Source organism: Elephas maximus, chromosome 7, assembly GCF_024166365.1.
Source record: "Elephas maximus indicus isolate mEleMax1 chromosome 7, mEleMax1 primary haplotype, whole genome shotgun sequence".
Taxonomy (NCBI): Eukaryota; Metazoa; Chordata; class Mammalia; order Proboscidea; family Elephantidae; genus Elephas; species Elephas maximus.
In genome coordinates, this window is record NC_064825.1 from 57,216,597 (window position 1) to 57,240,692 (window position 24,096).

Consider the following 24,096-nt stretch of genomic DNA (forward strand, 5'->3'; position numbering starts at 1 on the left):
TGCAGGGAGCAGTTCAAAACTCTTAACACCTGTGTGTCTCATATCCTGGCTGTCCTAGTATTTTATGCCTCTGTGCTAGGCCTTTCCATTGCACACAGGTTTGCAAGACACTCTTCCCATCTCATACATATCATCATGGGCAATGTGTACATCCTCTTTCCACCTCTGATGAACCCAGTGGTTTATAGCATTAAGATCCACCAGATCCACCAAGCCACTATTATCAAGGTATTCTCTCTGAAATGGACAGAAATCTAGTGTTTCCTCCGCTATTCAACTCCTTTCAGTCGAATAGGTTGCTTGGTGACAGAATTTCAGGTCTTGTTCAGTTTCTAGCCTCAGTCCCTCCACATGTGTCTAGGAGTCCCCTTTTTCATTTAGCGGTAAACCCTTAGTAAATGCATTCATTTTAATATCACCCAGAGCCAAAAAATCAGTAACCTCATAAAACAAACTGCAGAATCAAAAGTAATTTTGCAACCACTCTGACCCGTTTTATTAATGTGAATAATTGGAAATGTTCTATACTGTTAGATGACTTTTACAGTGAATGACTCCTTTTCATGATAAACACAAGTATCACTTGTTTTATTCAAATAAGAATAGTGATCTCTACATATGATAAATACATATTATACTCCTGCCTCTTCATTTCAAACTTTTCTATCTCCAGGTAATGTAAGTGCAGGAGTAAAACAACAGCCCTGATGGTACTTAGTTTTGCCATCTCTGGGCATTTATCACTTGGAGACACTATATCTCTTGTCAAATAGGTAATAAGTAATGCTTATTGATTTGGTAAAAAATTTTTTTTAATGTTTGCTGAATCTTTCCCAATCTTGACTTTACATTTTTTTATACTATTCATTAAAAAGAGGCAAAAAAACTACAAAAGAACAGTTGAACATTTGGTTGGTAAAAAAACAAACCTGGTGGTACAAGAGAAAACTGGAATTAAGTATATGATAAAGTTTATGTCCACAATAAAGGGATTTAGTTTAAAGTATCTCTGCTTAAAAAGAATACTGTGTTAAAATTACAGAACATGAACCATTTAATATTAGTTTCTCATCTCCATCCTCAACCTCTTCTTTTGGCTCCCTGGGCTACCAGCATTTCTGTCTGCTCCTCCCCCCACCCCCTTTGATCTATATGTGGTTGTTTTCTCTTAGACTCCTTGCGAGACTCTCCTACCACTTCACTCTTATGTCTCAATCTATCAGCTAATACCAATCTTCACTTCATCTGGACTTACAGGGGTCTCTACTTTTCTATGCTCCCACTGTATGCAAACTCCTTAATATTCAGATTAAGATCAAATGCAAAGATTCATCCAGAGGATAAACTAAGTTGTCATCCAGCCACACTTTTAACTCTCTACTGATCCTGGAGATGTGGGGGGCCTCTCATTCATGTATTTGGAAATATATCTTGTTTTCACTTCCATTTTGTATCTAATGATAAAGTTTATTTGTTTATGTATTACTTAATTAATTAGATTTTTTCCCCTTGATATTCTAGCTTGGTGAATAAGCATCCTTTCTGGCCTATTCATCAGGATAGAGCAGCAGTAGATAATGCTCTCACACTATCACCACCTTGAGGTTTTGGCCTTGCTGTTAGAGAGATTTAGGCATTTGGTATAAAGGTCCTACATATTTTTCATAAGTTTGTTGTTGTTGTTATTGTTTTTTTGGGCATTGTTTTGTTTTGATATATATTATTCAGAAGGACCTGCAATTCTGACTTCTAGAGTATATGCACCTCTTTTGCTAAGACTTGCTCTCAGGATCATGATCTGTGGCACAGTAACAATTCCCATAATTTTCCCATCTTTTTTCTCTGAGAGGTTATCTTGGTATGATGTTTACTTGGCTATGTTCCCAGTAATACCCAAGGAAGATTAACACTTTTTATTGCAGTATGCTGAATAAAAATTCAGTGTTTTAACCCAGGAGGGTTATGCGGTTCCAACTAAATTAGTCCAAGAACCAAGAAGAAGCAATCTCTAAAAAGAAAAGAATGTATCAATCTTTGTATTGATTATCTAAGTGAAATATATGGGTATATCCCTTGGTGATACCTTTCACTTCTCAACAAGTTGATGACTATTAGTAGCATCAACCCAGGAGGTTAGGTAACGAAGCTGCCTGTATGATAAGAGTTTACTTGTCCAATTACCTGACTAGTTAGAAATTTCAATTGTATGAAGTTATAAGTAGACTCAGAAAGCTCTTCAGCTCTGCTTGAAAGCAGAAAACTCCGTGCTTCTAGTGTGGATATCGTGAAGAGTAGGGAAAGGATGCCTGGGAACTCTATTGCATAAAGGTAACTTCATTTTCTTAGCAAGGACATGTTCTTCTAATACCTTCATCTACTCTCTCACCCTCCCCACACTTCTTTTCAGGTATCTAAACCACAAGGATAAGGGATGATTTTTGGTCATGGGATCCACGCTAAGTAGCATATAGAGTTTGATTTTTGGTTTCATATTTAAAGTCATTTTTTCACTCAGGTTTCCCACTAGGGACACTAGGATCTGAACCAAGGGTGAGATATTTTTCCATGTCTGTTCTTGGACAATTAACTAGGCTTCAGTTGGTTGTGTATGCTGACTGTGTCTCTTCTAGCAGAACTGATAAAAATTTGAACTGACTGGCCATGCCTGGGTGGGGTCACTGTACATGCACAGACCTTCAACTAAGGAAGCTATCATTTACAGAACTCTGTTAGTGTGGTTGCCAATTTTAGGCCATCCTCTTAAATCTTAGTTCTCCAAGTAAATCTGAAACTATATTTTAGACCGAGAATATATGTCACACTTGGTTAAACTTCCCCAAGAACATAGACCATTTCTTATTCATTTCTACTTCAGCAATTCTAATTTGCTTTTTGATCTATTAACCTCAGACTCCATCTTACTACTTAAATTGTTCTCATTATGGCCACAAATGAGTTTATAACTGTGGAAGCTAATGTACAAATTTTAATATACATATTACTTGACCTTTCTGCTGTATCTCACTCTGGATGACTACTATTGCCTTACTCAAATATTCTTTTCCCTTTGATTCCCTGGAAAACCAAAAACCAAACCCATTGCAATAGGGTCAATTTTGACTCATAGCGAGCCCAAGGAGCGGCTGGTGGGTTCAAACTGCAAACTTCTTGGTTAGCAGCTGAGCTCTTAACCACTGTGGCACCAGGGCTCCATTGATTCCATGGAACCAGGTTAAAATGTTCAGAATGATAACAATTAAATATTGACATTATTCTTAAAGGGTAGATTATTCGTTGAACATGAATACAAGTAGGAAACAGTGTTTTGAGAGCTCATAATAAGAGTCTGTGGCCTAGTCAGAACAATTGTAAGGTAGCAGTAATATTCATATACTTCTGGATATAACAAGATTAACAAGAGGACAAAGCAGTAAACCAACCAGAAGTAGCCCTGATTTTTAGTCAGAAATTGAATAGAGCTTTGGCCGTAGGAAGAAAGAGTAGTAAACAATGGAGTAAAATTCAGGCTTAGATTTTACCAGTGACTTTGTTCAGGAATATCACAGGACAGAGCTGTGGTAACTTGCACATAGCTTGTGAAAATAAAGAATAAAGATAACCACCTTGAGAATCAGTATACCATAAATGCCTAATGATACAGAAAAAGATAAGCAACAAGTCCCTGAAGAAATATTCTACTGTGAAACCCAAGAAACTCCAATCCTCAGCTCTACAACTCCTGCAGGCACAAGACTATAACGTTTAGATAGCATTACAATTATAACTTGTTATCTTTTTAAGTCGATAAACACTATTTTTAGTCAGAAAAGAGTATAGTTTCAATTATTTTTTCTTACAAGGTATGATCACCTACATAAACATCAGATGTTATTTTTTTTTTTGCAGTGTTTCAGCAGACATTTATTATTTTTTTACAGAAATACCCCTGTAGTTACTTATTAACAACAAAAAAAATTTTGTAATCCCAGCTTACTTGTATCAGTATACCTAGAAGGCTGAAACGCTATGCTGATTTACTTTTTGAACCTTCTAGTGTGCTCTGGTCAGAGCTGTCATTATTATCCAATTACAATGACACTTTGAACCACGTGCTTTTTTCTGCACAGGCTATAAACACGTGTTGTTTCTGTTGCAGCCAGTGTTTTTTTTTTTTTTTAATAATTTTTATTGAGCTTTAAGTGAAAGTTTACAAATCAAGCCAGTCTGTCACATATAAGCTTATATACACCTTACTCCATACTCCCACTTACTCTCCCCCAATGAGTCAGCCCGCTCCCTCCTTCCAGTCTCTCCTTTTGTGACAATTTTGCCAGTTTCTAACCCTTTTTTCTACCCTCCTATCTCCCCTCCAGACAGGAGATGCCAACACAGTCTCAAGTGTCCACCTGATACAAGTAGCTCACTCTTCATCAGCATCTCTCTCCTACCCATTGTCCAGTCCCTTCCATGTCTGATGAGTTGTCTTCGGGAATGGTTCCTGTCCTGAGCCAACAGAAGGTTTGGGGACCATTACCGCCGGGATTCCTCTAGTCTCAGTCAGACCATTAAGTCTGGTCTTTTTATGAGAATTTGGGGTCTGCATCCCACTGATCTCCTGCTCCCTCAGGGGTTCTCTGTTGTGCTCCCTGTCAGGGCAGTCATCGGTTGTGGCCAGGCACCATCTAGTTCTCCCGGTCTCAGGATGATGTAAGCCTCTGGTTCACGTGGCCCTTTCTGTCTCTTGGGCTCTTAGTTATCATGTGACCTTGGTGTTCTTCATTCTCCTTTGATCCAGATGGGTTGAGACCAATCGATGCATCTTAGATGGCCGCTTGTTAGCATTTAAGACTCCAGACGCAGAACTTTTCAAAGTGGGATGCAGAACTTTTTCATAATACAATTATTTTGCCAATTGACTTAGAAGTCCCCTTAAGCCATAGTCCCCAAATCTCCGTCCTTGCTTCGCTGACCTTTGAAGCATTCAGTTTATCCTGGAAACTTCTTTGCTTTTGGTCCAGGCCAGTTGAGCTGACCTTCCGTGTATTGAGTATTGTCCTTCCCTTCACCTAAAGTAGTTCTTATCTACTAACTAATCAGTAAATAACCCTCTCCCAACCCCTCCTCGTAACCACAAAAGTATGTGTTTTTCTCAGTTTATACTATTTCTTAAGATCTTATAATAGTGGTCTTATACAATATTTGTCCTTTTGCATCTGACTAATTTCACTCAGCATAATGCCTTCCAGGTTCCTCCATGTTATGAAATGTTTCACAGATTCGTCACTGTTCTTTATCGATGCGTAGTATTCCATTGTGTGAATATACCACAATTTATTTAACTATTCATCCGTTGATGGACACCTTGGTTGCTTCCAGCTTTTTGCTATTGTAAACAGCTGCAATAAACATGGGTGTGCATATATCTGTTTGTGTGAAGGCTCTTATTTCTCTAGGGTATATTCTGAGGAGTGGGATATCTGGGTTGTATGGTAGTTCTATTTCTAACTGTTTAAGATAACACCAGATAGATTTCCAAAGTGGTTGTACCATTTTACATTCCCACCAGCAGTGTATAAGAGTTCCGATCTCTCCACAGCCTCTCCAACATTTATTATTTTGTGTTTTTTGGATTAATGCCAGCCTTGTTGGAGTGAGATGGAATCTCATTGTAGTTTTAATTTGCACTTCTCTAATGGCTAATGATCAAGAGCATTTTCTCATGTATCTGTTAGCTGCCTGAATACCTTCTTTAGTGAAGGGAGTGTTCATATCCTTTGCCCACTTCTTGATTGGGTTGTTTGTCTTTTTGTGGCTGAGTTTTGACAGAATCATATAGATTTTAGAGATCAGGTGCTGGTCAGAGATGTCATAGCTGAAAATTCTTTCCCAATCTGTAGGTGGTCTTTTTACTCTTTTGGTGAAGTCTTTAGATGAGCATAGGTGTTTGATTTTTAGGAGCTCCCAGTTATCTGGTTTCTCTTCATCATTTTTGGTAATGTTTTGTATTCTGTTTATGCCTTGTCTTAGGGCTCCTAGGGTTGTCCCTATTTTTTCTTCCATGATCTTTGTCATTTTAGTCTTTATGTTTAGGTTTTTGATGCACTTGGAGTTAGTTTTTGTGCATGGTGTGAGGTATGGGTCCTGTTTCATTCTTTTGCAAATGGATATCCAGTTATGCCAGCACCATTTGTTAAAAAGACTATCTTCTCCCCAAGTAACTAACATGGGCCTTTGTCAAATCTCAGCTGCTCGTATGTGGATGCATTTATATCTGGGTTCTCAATTCTGTTCCATTGGTCTATGTGCCTGTTGTTGTACCAGTACCAGGCTGTTTTGACTACTGTGGCTGTATAATAGGTTCTAAAATCAGGTAGAGTGAGGCCTCCCACTTTCTTCTTCTTTTTCAGTCATGCTTTACTTATCCAAGGCTTCTTTGCCTTCCATATGAAGTTGGTGATTTGTTTCTCCACCACATTAAAAATGTCATTGGAATTTGGATTGGAAGTGCATTGTATGTATAGATGGCTTTTGGTAGAATAGACATTTTTACTACGTTAAGTCTTCCTATCCATGAGCAAGGTAAGTTTTTCCACTTAAGTAGGTAATTTTTAGTTTCTAGCTGTAGTACTTTGTAGTTTTCTTTGTATAGGTCTTTTACATCTTTGGTAATATTTATTCCTAATTATGTTATCTTCTTGGGGGCTACTGTGAATGGTATTGACTTGGTTATTTCCTCTTCGATGTTCTTTTTGTTGATGTAGAGGAATCCAAGTGATTTTTGTATAGTTATCTTATAACCTGAGACTCTGACAAACTCTTCTATTAGTTTCAGTAGTTTTCTGGAGGATTCCTTAGGGTTTTCTGTGTATAAGATCATGTCATCCGCAAAGAGAGATAATTTTACTTCTTCCTTGCCAATCCAGATGCCATTTATTTCTTTGTCTAGCCTAATTGCTCTGGCTAGGACCCTCTAGCACAATGTTGAATAAGAGCGGTGATAAAGGGCATCCTTGTCTGGTTCTCGTTCTCAGGGGAAATGCTTTCAGGCTCTCTCCATTTAGAGTGATGTTGGCTGTTGGCTTTGTATAGATGCCCTTTATTATGTTGAGGAATTTTCCTTCAGTTCCTATTTCGCTGAGAGTTTTTATCATAAATGGGTGTTAGACTTTGTCAAATGCCTTTTCTGCATCAATTGATAAGATCATGTGGTTTTTGTGTTTTGTTTTATTTATATGGTGGATTACATGAATGGTTTTTCTAATATTAAACCAGCCTTGCATACCTGGTATAAATCCCACTTGGTTGTGGTGGATTATTTTTTTGATATGTTGTTGAATTCTATTGGCTAGAATTTTGTTGAGGATTTTTGCATTTATGTTCATGAGGGATATATGTCTGTAATTTTCTTTTTTTGTGATGTCTTTACCTGGTTTTGGTATCAGGGATATGGTGGCTTCATAGAATGAGTTAGGTAGTATTCTGTCATTTTCTATGCTTTGAAATACCTTTAGTAATAGTGGTGTTAAGTCTTCTCTGAAAGTTTGGTAGAACTTTGCAGTAAAGCCATACGGGCCAGGGCTTTTTTTCTGTTGGGAGTTTTTTGATTACCATTTCAATCTCTTTTTTTGTTATGGGTCTATTTAGTTGTTCTACTTGTGATTGTGTTAGTTTAGTAGGTAGAATTCATCCATTTCTTCTAGGTTTGCAAATTTATTAGAGTACAATTTTTCATAATAATCTGAAATGATTCTTTTAATTTCATTTGGTTCTGTTGTGATGTGGTCCTTCTCATTTCTTATTCGGGTTGTTTCCTTCCCTGTATTTCTTTAGTCAGTCTGGCCAATGGTTTATCAATTTTGTTAATTTTTTCAAAGAACCAGCTTTTGGCTTTGTTAATTCTTTCAATTGTTTTTCTGTTCTCTAATTCATTTAGTTCAGCTCTAATTTTTATTATTTGTTTTCTTCTGGTGCCTGATGGATTCTTTTGTCTCCCACTTTCTATTTGTTCAAATTGTAGGGACAGTTCTCTGATTTTGGCTCTTTCTTCTTTTTGTATGTGTGCATTTATCAATATAAATTGACCTCTGAGCACTGCTTTTGCTGTGTCCCAGAGGTTTTGATAGGAAGTGTTTTCATTCTCGTTGCATTCTATGAATTTCTTTATTCCCTCCTTAATGTCTTCTATAACCCAGTCTTTTTTCAGCAGGGTATTGTTCAGTTTCCAAGTATTTGATTTCTTTTCCCTAATTTTTCTGTTATTGTTTTCCACTTTTATGGGCTTATGGTCTGAGAAGATGCTTTGTAATATTTTGATGTTTTGGATTCTGCAAAGGTTTGTTTTATGACCTAATATGTGGTCTATCCTAGAGAATGTTCCATGTGCGCTAGGAAAAAACGTATACTTTGCAGCAAAAAAAAAAAAAAAAAATTTTTTTTTTTTGCAGCAGTTGGATGGAGTGTTCTGTATAAGTCAATGAGGTCAAATTGGTTGATTGTAGCAATTAGGCCTTCCGTGTCTCTATTGAGCTTCTTACTGGAACTCCTGTCTTTCTCCGAAAGTGGTGTGTTGAAGTCTCCTACTACAGTTGTGGAGGTGTCTATCTCACTTTTCAGTTCTGTTAAAGTTTGTTTTATGTATCTTGCAGCCCTGTGATTGGGTGCATAAATATTTAATGTGGTTATATCTTCCTGGTCAATTGTCCCTTTCATCATTATGTAGGGTCCTTCTTTATCCTTTGTGGTGGACTTAACTTTAAAGTCTATTTTGCCAGAAATTAATATTGCTACTCCTCTTCTTTTTGCTTATTGTTTGCTTGATATATTTTTTTCCATCCTTTGAGTTTTAGTTTGTTTGTGTCTCTAAGTCTAAGGTGTGTCTCTTGTAGGCAGCATATAGATGGATCGTGTTTCTTTATCCAGTCCGAGACTCTCTGTCTCTTTATTGGTGCATTTAGTCCATTTACATTCAGCGTAATTATAGATAACTATGTGTTTAGTGCTGTCATTTTGATGCCTTTTTATGTGTGTTGTTGACAATTTCATTTTTCCACTTGCTATTTTGTGCTGAGATGTTTTTCTTTGTAAATTGTTTGTTCCTCCTTTTCATAGTATTTGACTTTATGTTTGCTGAGTCATTATGTTTGTCTTGGTTTTTATTTTGAGTTATGGAGTTGTTATACCTCTTTGTGGTTACCTTAGTATTTACCCCTATTTTTCTAAGTAAAAACCTAACTTGTATTGTCCTATATCACCTTGTTTCCCTCTCCTTATGGCAGTTCTATGCCACCTGTATTTAGTCCCTCTTTTTGATTATTGTGATCTTTTACATATTGACTTCAATGATTCCCTGTTTGAGCATTATTTTTTTTTAATTAATATTAATTTGTTTTTGTGATTTCCCTATTTGAGTTGATATCATGATGTTGTGTTCTGTGACCTTGTGTTGCGCTGGTATCTGATATTATTGGTTTTCTGACCAAACAATTTCCTTTAGTATTTCTTGTAGCTTTGGCCTGGTTTTTGCAAACTCTCTAAGCTTGTGTTTATCTGTAAATATCTTAATTTCGCCTTCATATTTGAGAGAGAGTTTTGCTGGATATATGATCCTTGGCTGGCAGTTTTTCTCCTTCAGTGCTCTATATATGTCATTCCATTGCCTTCTTGCCTGCATGGTTTCTGCTGAGTAGTCTGAACTTATTGATTCTCCTTTGTAGGAAACCTTTCTTTTATCCCTGGCTGCTTTTAAAATTTTCTCTTTATCTTTGGTTTTGGCAAGTTTGATGATAACATGTGTTGGTGATTTTCTTTTTGGATCAATCTTATATCGGATTTGATGAGCATCCTGAATAGATATCCTTTCGTCTTTCATGATGTCAGGGAAGTTTTCTGCCAACAGATCTTCAGCTATTCTCTCTGTATTTTCTGTTATCCCTCCCTGGTCTGGGACTCCAATCACACGCAAGTTATTCTTCTTGATAGAGTGCCACATGATTCTTAGGGTTTCTTCATTTTTTTTAATTCTTTTATCTGATTTTTTTCAGCAATATTGGTGTCAATTCCCTGGTCCCCCAGATCCCCCACCCTGCATTCCAGTTGCTCGAGTCTGCTCCTCTGACTTCCTATTGCATTGTCTAATTTGGTAATTTTATTGTTAATCTTTTGGATTTCTGAATGCTGTCTCTCTATGGATTCTTGCAATTTATTAATTTTTCCACTATGTTCTTGAATAATCTTTTTGAGTTCTTCAACTGTTTTATCGGTGTGTTCCTTGGCTTTTTCTGTAGATTGCCTTATTTCATTTCTGAGATCATCCTTGATGTCTTGAAGCATTCTGTAAATTAGTTTTTTATATTCTGCATCTGGCAATTCCAGGATCATATCTTCATTTGGGAAAGATTTTGATTCTTTAGTTTGGGGAGTTGTGGAAGCAACCATGGTCTGCTTCTTTATGTGGTTTGATATAGACTGCTGTGTCCGAGCCATCACTAAGATATTGTAGTGATTTGTTCTATATTTGCTCACTGAGTCTTATCTTGTTTTGTTTTCTTTCAGTATACGTAGATGGGCTACTAGATTGCGCTCTCTTGATTGTTGTAGCCCTTGAATCACTTATGTCCTATTACCAGCTGGTTTGGCTTGTTACAAGATATATAAGCCTAAGAGTCCATTCACTATTCTTGAGTAGAATCTGATTTTGGGTCATCAAGTGTTGGAGCAGACTGTCACCTATCCACCTAGAGAAGTAGTGGTGATAGGTGTGTGCACCAGATTCTAGTAGCTGCAGGGTTTCACACTCCAGTGGGCACAGGATGCTGACAGTCTTCCCCCAAGTGTCATTGAGGTAGGTGTGTCTCTATTCCTAAAGCACTTTGGTGGGTGGGCTCTGCAGCTGTACCTTAGGCCCCCAATGCAAGTACCTCTACGGATTGGTAGGTGTCACCCTCCTTAGACCCCTAATGCAGGAGGCTAGGTGGTCTGGGGGGAGCTTCAGCTCCCAGTTCCCTGTTGTGGGTCAGTGAGGGCTCTGTTGAATACGCAGAGCTATCAGACCTGGGAAACTTGTCTTTGCAGTAATCCGCTAAAACAATTACAGTCAGATCCCTATCAGAAATGCCTTTGCATTATAATAGCCACCTTGTTCCCTGTAGGGATGAAAGCCCAAGACTGTGGAGCACATATGTTTGGCTGAAGCTGGTTCTGTGTTTTTAGTCCAATCAGGGAAGGATTTTTGGTCACTGGGTTTTTTGTAGCTGCTTCTCTCAGGTCAGGAGAATGGGTTAGGAAAAGATAAAAAAAAAAAAAAAAAAAAACGGAAAGAAAAACCACAGTGTACTTCTCTCTCTGGCTCAGGAAATTCCAATGTTAATGAAGCTGCCCGGGAAGGGGAGGGGAGGGTTCAGATAAATAGGAGAGAGTAGCACCCCTGAATATAGACAAAGTTACTTATCTTGCTTGCGATGACTGTTTTATCTGAGTATCCCGAGGGGCGCGTCGACTGTGTGAGCTGGCTGGGTAGAGATTGCCCCCGAGGGTCAGGCCCACGTCCCATGCTTGCGCTGACTCAGTAGCCGTGGTCAGTTCCTCCACTCCCAGTCCAAAGCCCAGTGCCAAGGTTCCCCGGCTGGGACGCCACACTCTAGGCTCCAAAATCAGTGGCTGTCTTCCAGTGAATTTTCCTGTCAGCCGCGTCGCTAGGCTGCCTGCGTGCACTGGCTGGGCTTCCTCGAGGTCACTTCTGGGGGCTAGAGCTGCCTCCCATGTTTGCGCCTTCTCAGGATGCCGTGCTCAGCTCCCGTGCACCCAGTACAAAGCCTGACACCAAGGTTTCCTGACTGGGACGGTGGCTCCAGGCTCCGAAAACAGTCTCTGCTTCCCTATGGTTGTTTGTTCTCAGTCTCTGTCACTCAGGTCAACTCTTTAGATCTGTGTTTTATGGTCAGGGTTCATAGACTGTCATGTATGCGATCGATTCACTTGTTTTTCCGAGTCTTTGTTGCAAGACGGACCCGAGGTAGCTTATACCTAGTCAGCCATCTTGGCCCCCACCTCCCAGATCTTATTCTATATCATTATATAAAGTCTCTATAATCAACAATCTTTTTTTTTTTTTTTTAATTGAGCTTTTTTAAATGTTCCTCAGAAGCTTTGTCATCTATTTTTCTCTTTCTGGACAACTCCACTCCTTTTCATAATTTCAATCACCACATCTATCTGAATGGCTCCCACTTTCTCTTTTGACTGCCCACATTGCACAGGTTTCTCAGACCCACAGCATTCAAAACTGACCTCAAGCTTTTCCCACCAAACACACTTCTTTGTCTGCTTCCTTGTTTTATAAGTGACTCTGCCATCACCAAGAAAGAAATATAAAATTGTTTCTCTCTTTTTCACCTTCTCACTCCTTTTTGTTATTTTATACCCATACCCTGATGAGTTCTCAACCGAAATATATGGTTATGTCATTCTTCTTCATCCACATTCCAAAGCCTAAATTCTGACACATCATCTTTTGTACAAGTTATTTTAACAGCACCTTATATGCTAAAAGGGGAAAATATTAATATTTTTGTCAAAAAATCAATACATGTATGTTGTATGCAATTTGGAAAATGTAGAAATTTTAAAGTAAATAAAACACACATTGTGGTAGATTTTATTCTCTTTCAAAATTTTTCACTTCCCTTCTTCCCCCTTGCCTTGCTGTAAGAGAATTATACACTTACTTGTGTCTTAGAGTGTTTCTTATGGAAGAAATATATATCCACAGCTTTTGATCTGGGCTTTGCCATGTGACTTGCTTTGGCCAGAGAAATATGTCTCCATGTAATATATACAATATCCTAGCTTAAGCTAAAAAAGTCATTGTGTGTTTCTGCAAGTTCTCTTGCTCTTTCCTCTCTGCTGGATAAAAAGGTAAGCCCCATGTACAAGTTGCTCCTTTAGTATGTATGGGTCATGATTTGGTAAGACAAATGAAACTCTTTTAACCAAATTGCAAGTGCTGATATTAACATGAGCTATTTTGTAAGATTCTTTATTTCCTCAGCCTTGCCTAGAAAATATTACTAATACCAACCTTTCTAGAAATCCTAACTAGTAATATTTTAGTGTTTTACAATAATATTTACTACAATAATACATTTCAGATAAATTTAACAACATTATGTGCTTGTGTGTGCATATATATGTGTATGTATGTATTTATATGGCTATATAATATGTATGTATATATATATACATACATAGGTATGCACATATAATGTATATGTTCTTCTAACCTATTTTATTTTGAACATATTCCCATATACTATAATAAAATATACTTCAGGAATGTTATTTTTAATAGTTGTGCAAATTCCTATAAAAGTCATTTGACATTTAAGTTGTTTTAAAGAGTTCATTAATTTTAAATAATACTTAGATATATACTTTTTAAAATATTTCAACTTATGACAAATTTCTAGAAGTGGAATTACTTGATATGAAAATGTTAACCACATTTGCTGTTTATGCTCAAGAAATATTAACTTATTTTAGAATCTCAGCAGCAGTAAGAGAGTGGCTGATCTCCCCACCACCATCTTGACAATATGGAGCTTTACAAATCTGGGACAATGTAAGGCAGAGCATATATTCTTTTTAAAAATATATATACATTTTGAAAAAACTCATACAGTTAAGTTTTGAAGTTTACCAGCAATCCTTGTTTCATATTTTGTACATTTGTACTTTTTTTTTTTAGTTTTTTTCTGCTCATTTATTTATTTTACTTGAGAGATTTTTGCATTGGGATGTTAACTATTTCTCTGTAACACATCTTAAAAATGTACTTGATTGTGCCATTTACTTTTTAGTTTTATTCATGGGATTTTATATTTAACATATAAATCTTTCCAAGAGGTTATATGGTCAAACGAATCTGCTTCTCTCTCTTTATGATTTCTCCTCAGGATAGGTCATTAAATGCCTTGTTTTATCTCTTCTTCACTGTAAAAACCTTCTTTCACCAACATAAACGGCAGCTATACACATGGATCTTACCAGATGGAACACACAGGGGTCAAATTGACTACATCTGTGGGAAAAGATGATGGAAAAGCTCAATATTATCAGTCAGAACGAGGCCAGTGGCCGACTGTGGAACAGACCATCAATTGCTTATGTGCAAGTTCAAGCTGAAACTGAAGAATATCAGAGCAAGTCCACGAGATCCAAAATATGACCTTGAGTATATCTCCCCTGAATTTAGAGACTATCTCAGGAATAGGTTTGATGCATTGAACACTAGTGACCAAAGACCACAAGAGCTGTGGAATGACATCAAGGACATCATCCATGAAGAAAGCAAGAGGTCATTGAAAAGACAGGAAAGAAAGAAAAGACCAAGATGGATGTCAGAGGAGACTCTGAAACTTGCTCATGAACATCGAGCAGCTAAAGCAAGAGGAAAAAATGATGAAGTAAAAGAACTGAACAGCAGATTTCAAAGACTGGCTCTAGAAGACAAAGTAAAGTGTTATAATGACATGTGCAAAGAGCTGGAGATAGAAAACCAAAAGGGAAGAATACACTTAGCATTTCTCAAGCTGAAAGAACTGAGGAAAAAGTTCAAGCCTCGAGTTGCAATAGTGAAGGAGTCTATGGGGAAAATATTAAATGACACAGGAAGCATCAAAAGAAGATGGAAGGAATACACAGTCACTATACCCAAAAGAATTCATTTCAAGAGGTAGTATATGATCAGGAACCAATGGTACCAAAGGAAAAATTCTAAGCTGCACTGAAGGCACTGCCAAAAACAAGGATTGGCGGAATATCAATTAAGATGTTTCAACAAATGGATGCAGCGCTGGAGGTGCTCACTCATCTGTGCCAAGAAATATGGAAGACAGTTTCCCGGCCAACTGACTGGAAGAGATCCATATTTATGCCTATTCCCACGAAAGGTAATACAACTGAATGAGGAAATTATAGAACAATATCATTAATACCACATGCAAGCAAAATTTTGCTGAAGATCATTCAAAAATGGCTGCAGCAGTATATCGACAGGGAACTGCCAGAAATTCAGGCTCGTTTCAGAAGCGGCCGTGGAACCAGGGATATCATTGCTGATGTCAGATGAATCCTGGCTGAAAGCAGAGAATACCAGAAGGATATTTACCTGTGTTTTACCGACTATGCAAAGTCATTCGACTGTGTGGATCATAACAAATTATGGATAACATTGCAAAGAATGAGAATTCCGGAACACTTAATCTTGCTCAGGAGGAACATTTACATAGATCAAGAGGCAATTGTTCAGACAGAACAAGGGAATGCTGATTGGTTTAAAAGTCAGGAAAGGTGTGCGTCAGAGTTGTATTCTTTTACCATACCTATTCGATCTGTTTGCTGAGCAAATAATCTGAGAAGCTGGACTATATGAAGAAGAACGGGGCATCAGAATTGGAGGAAGACTCATTAACAACCTGCGTTATGCACATGACACAACCTTGCTTGCTGAAAGTGAAGAGGACTTGAAGCACTTATTATTGATGATCAGAGACCACAGCCTTCAGTATGGATTACACCTCAACATAAAGAACACAAAAATCCTCACAACTGGTCGAATAAGCAAAATCATGATAAACAGAGAAAAGATTGAAGTTGTCAAGAATTTCATTTTACTTGGATCCACAATCAACATCCATGGAAGCAGCAGTCAAGAAATCAAAAGACGCATTGCATTGGGTAAATCTGCTGCAAAGGACCTCTTTAAAGTATTGAAAAGCAAAGATGTCACCTTGAAGTCTAAAGTGCACCTGACCCAAGCCATGGGATTTTCAATTGCATCATATGCATGTGGAAGCTGGAAGATGAATAAAGAAGACCAAAGAAGAACTGACGCCTTTGAGTCGTAGTGTTGGCAAAGAATATACCCTGGACTGCCAAAAGACCGAAGACATTTGTCTTGGAAGAAGTACAACCAGAACACTCCTTAGAAGCAAGGATGGCGAGACTGCGTCTTACGTACTTTGGACATGTTGTTAGGAGGGATCAATCTCTGGAGAAGGACATCATGCTTGGCAAAGTACAAGGTCGGCAGAAAAGAGGAAGACCCTCAATGAGGTGGATTGACATGGTGGCTGCAACAATGAGCTCAAGCGTAACGATTGTAAGGATGGCGTAGGACCGGGCCATTCATTCTGTTGTGCATAGGGTCACTATGAGTCTGAATTGACTTGATGACATCTAACAACAACAACAACACAATTTTATCTCTAAGATTATATAATTCAATTTCTTCGTGACGTGATTTTAACACTTAACTCTGTAATTGATTGTGGTCCATGTAGTAAGGCAGGTATCTGCACTTATTATTTTGTGAAGAGTTAAGCAGTTTTTCAACCACTATTTGTTGAGAATTCCTTTCTAATTTCCTTGCTGAATATAAAGGATACATATTTATATACCAAATTCTTATATTTCACTATTTTTCAGCTATTTATTTAACTTATCTGACTTGCATGAAAATGTTACTATTGGAAGTGTGCTTTAATAATAGAGATAATGAAGACATTTCAGGCAAACTAGAACGAATGAACTTATTTCCAGTAGAAAAAGGTAATAAAGAGTTCTTCAGGAAGAGGGAGAATGATCTTAGATAGAAAGCTAGAGGTGCAGGAGGGTATGGAAAGCAAGAGGCAAATAACTATAAAGATTTCTCACTGTTTAAAGTAGTAACAACAGAAAATATGGGGAGTAAATCCGTGCAAAATGTTTAAAATACATGATAACAATGATAGATTAGGGTAAAATGGATATAAGGTGTTCAAAGTCAATTGAATTATCTAGAAAAAGGGTAAAATGACAAATGACAATTCGTGTCTGATAAGTTCAGGATGCAGCTGTAGTAATTGAGTTGCACTTTTCTTTTTTTAGTTTTATTTCTGTGATATATTTTATAAAAATTGAGAAACATCTCCAAAAAATGGCATAAAAGAAAATCTAGATAAATGGAGATGTCTATCTTCAAAAATGGTACAACCCAATAAAGATTTTTATTCTCCTCAAACATGTTTCTAAATTCAAGGAAATGTCACTCAGATCACCAGCTGGATTGTTTAAGGAAACTGACAGATCCATTCTAACATAATACATGAAAGACTAATTAAAAATATATATATCCGATATTTAGATATTTGACAAAATCTTACCTAATCTATCTATCTATATACATATATTTAAAATGCAGGAATATACAAAGAGATAAATGGAACATATGGAAGCTTCAGAAATAGACCAATGTATTTATAGGCCCTGAGGAGGGGTCCTCGGAGTCCCTGGGTAGTGCAAATGGGTAACGTATTCACCGACAACCAACAAGTTGGTGGTTTGAGTCCAGCCCTTCTTTACCCCTTTGCAGGCAGTTTTGCTTACCTACTTGAAAATCAGAATACCAAATATCATATCCATCAGTGATTTGGGATATGCTATTCTCCCCATCTAGTTTTTTTTTTTTTTTTCCGTTTCTTCTGTTTTTGATAAGTATCTATTTTCATAATTCATTTCATCTTGAGGGCTTAGCTCGATGATGTTATAAAACCTGTATAGTCTTTTGTAATCACTTATCAGTTGCCACATGCATTACTTCAGATGCTTGCTAACTAGACTTAGAACTGGGGTGAGTGGCAGGGACCACCCAAAATTCATATCTTTATTTTTAGAATCTAGCATCCATAGAAGTGGCTATTTAATATGGAAATGAAGTTAAGGTGTGTTACTGATGGCAACACTATGCTAATAAATTTAGAGTCAGAAAAGCCAACAGAGACACGGTAGAGAGAGAGCAGAACTTCAGTGACTTCCGAACAGGAATGCTAAAGCACCCTGAGGGAAAATGGGACTTCCATTTCCTGTGGGTTCATGAAAAAGCTACAAGACAGTAGTGAATATTGAGCCACAAGAAGCTCCTTTTTACATTCTCCTCAGTTCCACACTTAGCACATTAGCAGCCCATTCCTCGCTGTGCTGCCTGTGAAACAAGAGAGGTCTCAGGGAGCCCAGTGCTATAGACATCTTGGTCACTGTTGTGGTGGTGGCAGAGAACAGGAGCTCCAGGGAAGGGAGAGCAAAACCACCTCTCCCTGCTTTCCAGGCTTCAAACTGACCTCCATAAGATAATAGAGGGAACTGAGGCTAAGGCTGGTCAGAAGAGGAGGTGCAATGGGACCAGAAGGCCATGGAAGGGAAATATTAGAGAAAAAGTATTACCTTTAGACAGGAGAACTTAGCAGAGTTAGGGCTGTGAGGTTCTGGCCAAACAATTGGGGAGAAAGAAGAACATTTCTGATGAAAGCTAGGTAAAATTAGTGATTTAAAATAAAAAATGAAGGAATCGAACCCCAAATCAAGCCTTCAGTTTTATGACTGGAAGTACAGCATAGGAAGCAGAGGCTGCTTCCCACAACCATTAGCTGCTTACAACCTCTCCTTCCTTCATGGAGTCCAAGACATGCGTGCAGCTTTCCAATGTCTGCACAGACCCCTTCTGCATCATTTTAATTAACTGGTTCCTCATTTCTTTTTGTCATCAGTGCCTGGCCCTCCCATGTGCCTGCCTGAATGAAAGATGCAGAAATAATTAAATGCACCAGTGCAATGAAAATAAGTATTCTTTCTTAAGCAGAAGCCAGATTTCCAAGGCCTTTCATAATTTCCCCATGTTCAGTAGTTAGGCACTGGGGATAATAGAGCCTTTTATAGGAACTGGAAAAAAAGGAAAGGAAGCTCAGTGTTACTTGTGAGCCAGGGCAGTGGCCACACCAGCCACCAACTTCTGATAGGCAGCTTGCACCTGTGGGGTGAATTCCTTGCCCAGGTGGTGAGCTATCACACACACCAGCTCCTTGCCCAGGAGCTGAGGGGAAGAGATAAGAGACATGAACTTGATTAGCAGAGTACCCCAGCTTGGACTAAGAATATTTCTGCCTCATCCCAAGCTATGCCTACTGTTGTGCCCACAAAATATGAGCAGCATGATGATTGTATCTTAGTTGCTACTGCTGATATGCTCCCAAATCACCCTGAATTTATATATAGAAATATTCCTCACAACCCATCTTATCCCAGACCTTAAGTTATCGCTGTTATTTTTTAGACCCATGTAAAGTCACAATGATTCATTCTAATTCTCCTTGTCTTGAAAAGAATAGATTAAAGAAAGTATAGAAATTAAAAAAAAAGTGGATTTAAAGAAAACAAACTCAAAATAAAAAAGTTCAATTTAAAAAATAAAGAGGGGAGAAATTGTAGAGAAGAAAAAGAGAAAAACGAGAATGAGACAAGAGGGAACAATGGTTGTGAGCAAAGAGGGTTAAAGAAACTAAAAGGTCCTGATGAGGCTGTGATAATACAACTAGAACACCTCTTTCTCATTCTGACCTGAGCCCTCCCCCTGATGACATGAGCTTGACCACAGGAGGAGGAGAGCACTGATTCCCATAGACTCACCCTGAAGTTCTCAGGATACATGTGCAGCTTGTTACAGTGCAGCTTACTTAGCTGGGCAAAGGTGCCCCTGAAGTAGTCCAGGTGCTTCAGGACATTACCTGAATTAAGGGATGGTTGGGAGGGGGGCAGTCACTAACTAGATATTAGACAAGTGTTAACTTTGGTGAAGGGAAAGACAATATACAATGGAGGGGAAGTCAGCACAACTTGATGAAGGCAAAGAAATACACTTAGAGGAGCATAAGAAAAAAAAAAAAGAGGAACCACAGTAAATATTATAGCATATACAAACCTACAACAATGGTAAAAACAAATAACTTACTAGCAGATACATAGGCAGATACATACACGGAGTAGGGGAAGGAGGACATATAGGAGCATACCCATGTACATATATAGGTTAGGCTGTGGATATTTTACACACACATTTGTATGTACAGCACGCATATTCATATATATAGTAGAGCACAAAAAGGCATAATCATAGAAGCTTCCTAGACACATCCGAACAACTTGAGGGACTGAGTTACTGGGGCTGAGGGCTGAGAACCGTGGTCTGCAGGGACATTTATGTCAATTGGCATAACATTATTCATAAAGAAATTGTTCCACATCCTACTTTGCTGAGTAGCATCTGGAGTCTTAAAAACCAGTAAGCAGCTGTCTAAGATAGATCTATTGGTCCCAACATGTCCGGAGCAAAGGAGAATGAAGAAAACCAAAGATATAAGGAAAATATTAGTCCAAAGGACAAGTGGACTACATGACCCACGGACTCCACCAGCCTGAGCCCAAAGAACTAGATGTACCTGGCTACAACCATTGGTAGCTCTGAGAGGGGCCACAGTAGAATGGGAGAAAACCGTAGAACAAAATTCAAATTCAAGAAGAAGACCAGGCTTACTGGTCTCTCAGAGATTGGAGAAACCCTGGAGAGCATGGCATCCAGACACTTTTCTAACTCAGAACTCAAGCCACTCCTGAAGCTCATCTTTCAGCCAAAAATTAGACAGGCCTTTTTTTTTGTTTTTTTATAAAACAAGCAATAACACATGTGAGTAACGTGCTTCTCAGTTCAATCAAGCATATGAGGCCAAAAGGGCAACACTTGGTCAAAAGCAAAGACGAGAAAGCAAGAGGGGACAGGAAAACTGGACAGATGGAAATGGGAAACTGGGCTGGAAAGGGGAAGAATGCTGACACATTGTGTGGACTGCAACCAATGTCATGAAATAATTTGTGTATACATTTTGAATGAGAAACTAATTTGTTCAGTAGGCTTTCACTTAACCCATTGCCAATGAGTGGATTCTGAATTAGAGTGATCCTACAGGACAGAGTTGAACTGCCGCATAGTGTTTCTAAGGAGCTGCTGGTGGATTCAAACTGCTGACCTGTGGTTAGCAGCCCAGCTCTTAACCACTGAGCCAGCAGGGTTCCAACTTTCACCTGAAGCACAATAAAATAAATAAATGAAAACTAAAAAGTAATTTTTTTGAACGTTTAGAGTCAGAATCTTGGCTTCAGTCTGGATCCCTTACAAATATGTAAAGCATTAGTTTATTATATTGTAATCCCTCAATATTAAATTAAATATTTTTTAAATTTTTTATGGAATCTAACTAAATATAATTTTTGCACCTTTCTGACACACACATCCACCCATCCACACACGCTCACACACACATCTTCATAATCATTGAAAAATAATAAACAATTTTATTAAAAAAAAGACAAAAAAGCAAGAAAAAATGTTAAAAAAATGTTGGGGAGAGGGGTTTGGAACAGTATTGGAAAGTTCATTGAAACTGGGGTCAGGAGAAGTCATAGGTAATATGTGAGCATTGAACTCCCACAGAAATGAGCTAAACGAGAAATAAAGATTATTTTTGGAGGTGTTATAGGCCCAGTAACAGAAGAAGGATGGTTCCTCAGAGTAGGAAGACTTGAAAGTGTATAGGTTGTGGGCTAAAATGCACAGGCAAGAGCAATAGGAAGTAAGGAAATAAAACAATGTTTTCTGTAACCGTGACACCTCTAAATGAATCCATTATTTTGTGAGTAATTTCTGGAATTGAATCTGAAAGTTAGCCCTGGGGCTATGTCTTAGGCCTGAGGCCCATGGAATCCCTGTAGTACCAGTATCCTATTTGCCAAACCTTCCCAATCTTTATGCCTTTGAAGTAGAATTGTTCCCATTAATATCTGTGTATGGTTCCCTTTATTTTCCAATTTCCCTTGAACTTTTCCTATAAGGCACAAGAGCTCTCTGTCCATAGAGCCTTGGGAACTTCCCCCACCACAAGAGTGACTGAGAAAAAAAATAAATGAATCAGAAAGTTGAGCTGAAAGTACTTTATTAGGCAGAAGAGATGCCCTTGAGAGTTGGCATTATTTTCCCAAATTCAGAGATAGCATCTCGGGAAATGGGGCTTCCGATGGATACCAGGAACAGGCCAGGATCTCAGTGGTATTTGTGAGCCAGGGCATTCGCCACACCAGCCACAACCTTCTCATAGGCAGCCTGAACATCTGGGGTGAATTCCTTGCCAAAGTGGCGGGCCAGGACAATCACCAGCACATTGCCCAGGAGCTATGGGGAAGAGGTAGATACATACACAGACATGGTTAACAAAGCAATCCAGCTTGGCCTCTGAGACAATGGGGTGAAACCCATTTATGTTGCCCACACACTAGCCCAAATTTACTCCCACCAAAATGAAAAACGTGAATAAATAACAAACATATTAATTAACTAATTAAGTGATTAATTATAGCCACAATGGTCAGTTTCTTAGTAACTTCTGCTCCCCATCTCGTCTATGACCTTCTGATCTTTCATTCTCAGATACTGACTTTCCTCTCCATTTACTCCTGATTTTATATTATTCAAGTTATCCTTCAAGTCTGAAATGAATCACATACTCTAGAACAGCACCATGATCCTCTCCTCTTTGATTCAGTCCTTTCCAACCCTCATATGGAGGAGGGGTGGGGATTTGCCCCAGTGCAGAAATAGTGGACGAGAGGTGGTATGCACAATTTGGGTACTGTTCAGAGGGAAGGAAACTAGGAGAAAGGGAGAGCAAGAGCAAAAACGTAGGAAATTAAATAAAGAGCATGATATAAAGCAAGAATGTGAGTCAGGAAAAAAGGAAGAATATTGAAAGAAAAGTAATACAAAATGGTATAAGTTGAAAAAACACTAAATGATGAAACATAGTCGAGTAAAAAGAGATACAGAGGAAATTCAAATAAGCAAAATAATCACAGTGAAAGACTACAAAGTGAAAAGAAAAAATAGAGTGTCTCCTAGACTCACCCTGAAATTCTCAGGATCCACGTGCAGCTTGTCACAGTGCAGCTCGCTCAGATCGGCAAAGGTGCCCTTGAGGTTGTCCAGGTGCTTCAGGCCCTCACCAAAGGAGGTCAACACTTTCTCGCCATGGGCCAGCACTTTAGCGTTGTGCAGGACAGCGTCAGCAGTGGACAGGTCCCCAAAGTGTTCAAAGAACCTCCGGGTCCATGGGTAGACCACCAGCAGCCTGAAGGTGAAAGCACCACAGGGTGCAGAGGAAGTCAGTGCCTGTCAGAAACTGGGAGACTGTTCTGTCTCCACATGCCCAGCCCCACTCAACCCTCCTTAAGTCTACCTTGCAACCTAGATACAAACCTGCTCAGGGCCTCACCACCAAGCTCTTTCACATTCACCTTGCCCCACAGGTTGGTGACTTGTGTCTTCTCAGCAGCAGTCAGATTCACCATGGTGTCTGATTGGGTAGTTGCTAGTCAACACAGTTGTGTCAGAAGTGAGTGTAAACAGCAGCTGGCACTACTCTTCCTTATATGCCCAACCCTGGTCCTGCCCTTTTTGCTCTTGTGAGCAGATTGGCCAAGGCCAGGGTGTGGTTCTGCAGGGTGAGGCCTGAATGATGACAGCCATACCTCTCCTTGACAGTCTGGGACTGTCTTATTAGTTTGATTTCAGACCTTCACTCTTTCTCTACTTATCTCCTGGTCCCGTTTCTTTCAGGAATTGCTGCTAAAAACATCTGCCTTGGCAAGTTTATTTATGCATTTTTTTTAGAATTACAGCCTGGTAAGCCTCTTAAGAATTTACTCTCCAATTCTGTTATTATACAAATGAGGAAACTGAGGCCCAGAAAGTAGAAAGGAATTACCCACTATGGTCCAGTTTAGGAGTAATTGGATGGAGCTATTCCTGTGTTTCTAGAATATGCAAGATAATTACAAGGATAGAATGAATGAAACATCTGTGAAAGTTCTAAACATGTTTTCCTTCTCCTGATTTGCATTAAATTCTCCTGGTAAGAAAATTAATATTCATTCATTTGTTTATTTGTTTCTTTCTTTCTTTGGTCATTTAACCAAATACGTGATCATTGAAAATAGAATAAATATAAATGAAGAATGCCCTGTGCAATAGTCACTGTATTAGGCTTTGGGGATCCAAAGATGGAAACATAGAGAGCTCTCATTGCAGTAGGAAATACGAACAAGTAAAAGTCAGTTAAAATCACAAGTTGTGAGTAACACTTTTGTTTCAAAGGGGAGGCTATAGAGGGCCATTTTAGTGTTCCT

At 38.5% G+C, this 24,096-nt stretch overlaps 1 protein-coding gene across 1 annotated transcript; it reads right to left on the bottom strand.

The window, feature by feature from the left end:
* Positions 1 to 21,834: 21,834 nt before the first annotated feature.
* Positions 21,835 to 23,318, bottom strand: LOC126079236 (hemoglobin subunit delta). The gene is made up of 3 exons (XM_049890164.1): positions 23,168 to 23,318; positions 22,817 to 23,039; positions 21,835 to 22,087 (listed from the first exon to the last, which is right to left on the bottom strand). The coding sequence occupies exons 1-3, from the start codon at positions 23,257 to 23,259 to the stop codon at positions 21,959 to 21,961; spliced, it is 444 nt and encodes a 147-aa protein (XP_049746121.1). The 5' UTR covers positions 23,260 to 23,318; the 3' UTR covers positions 21,835 to 21,958.
* Between the last annotated feature and the right edge of the window lie 778 nt (positions 23,319 to 24,096).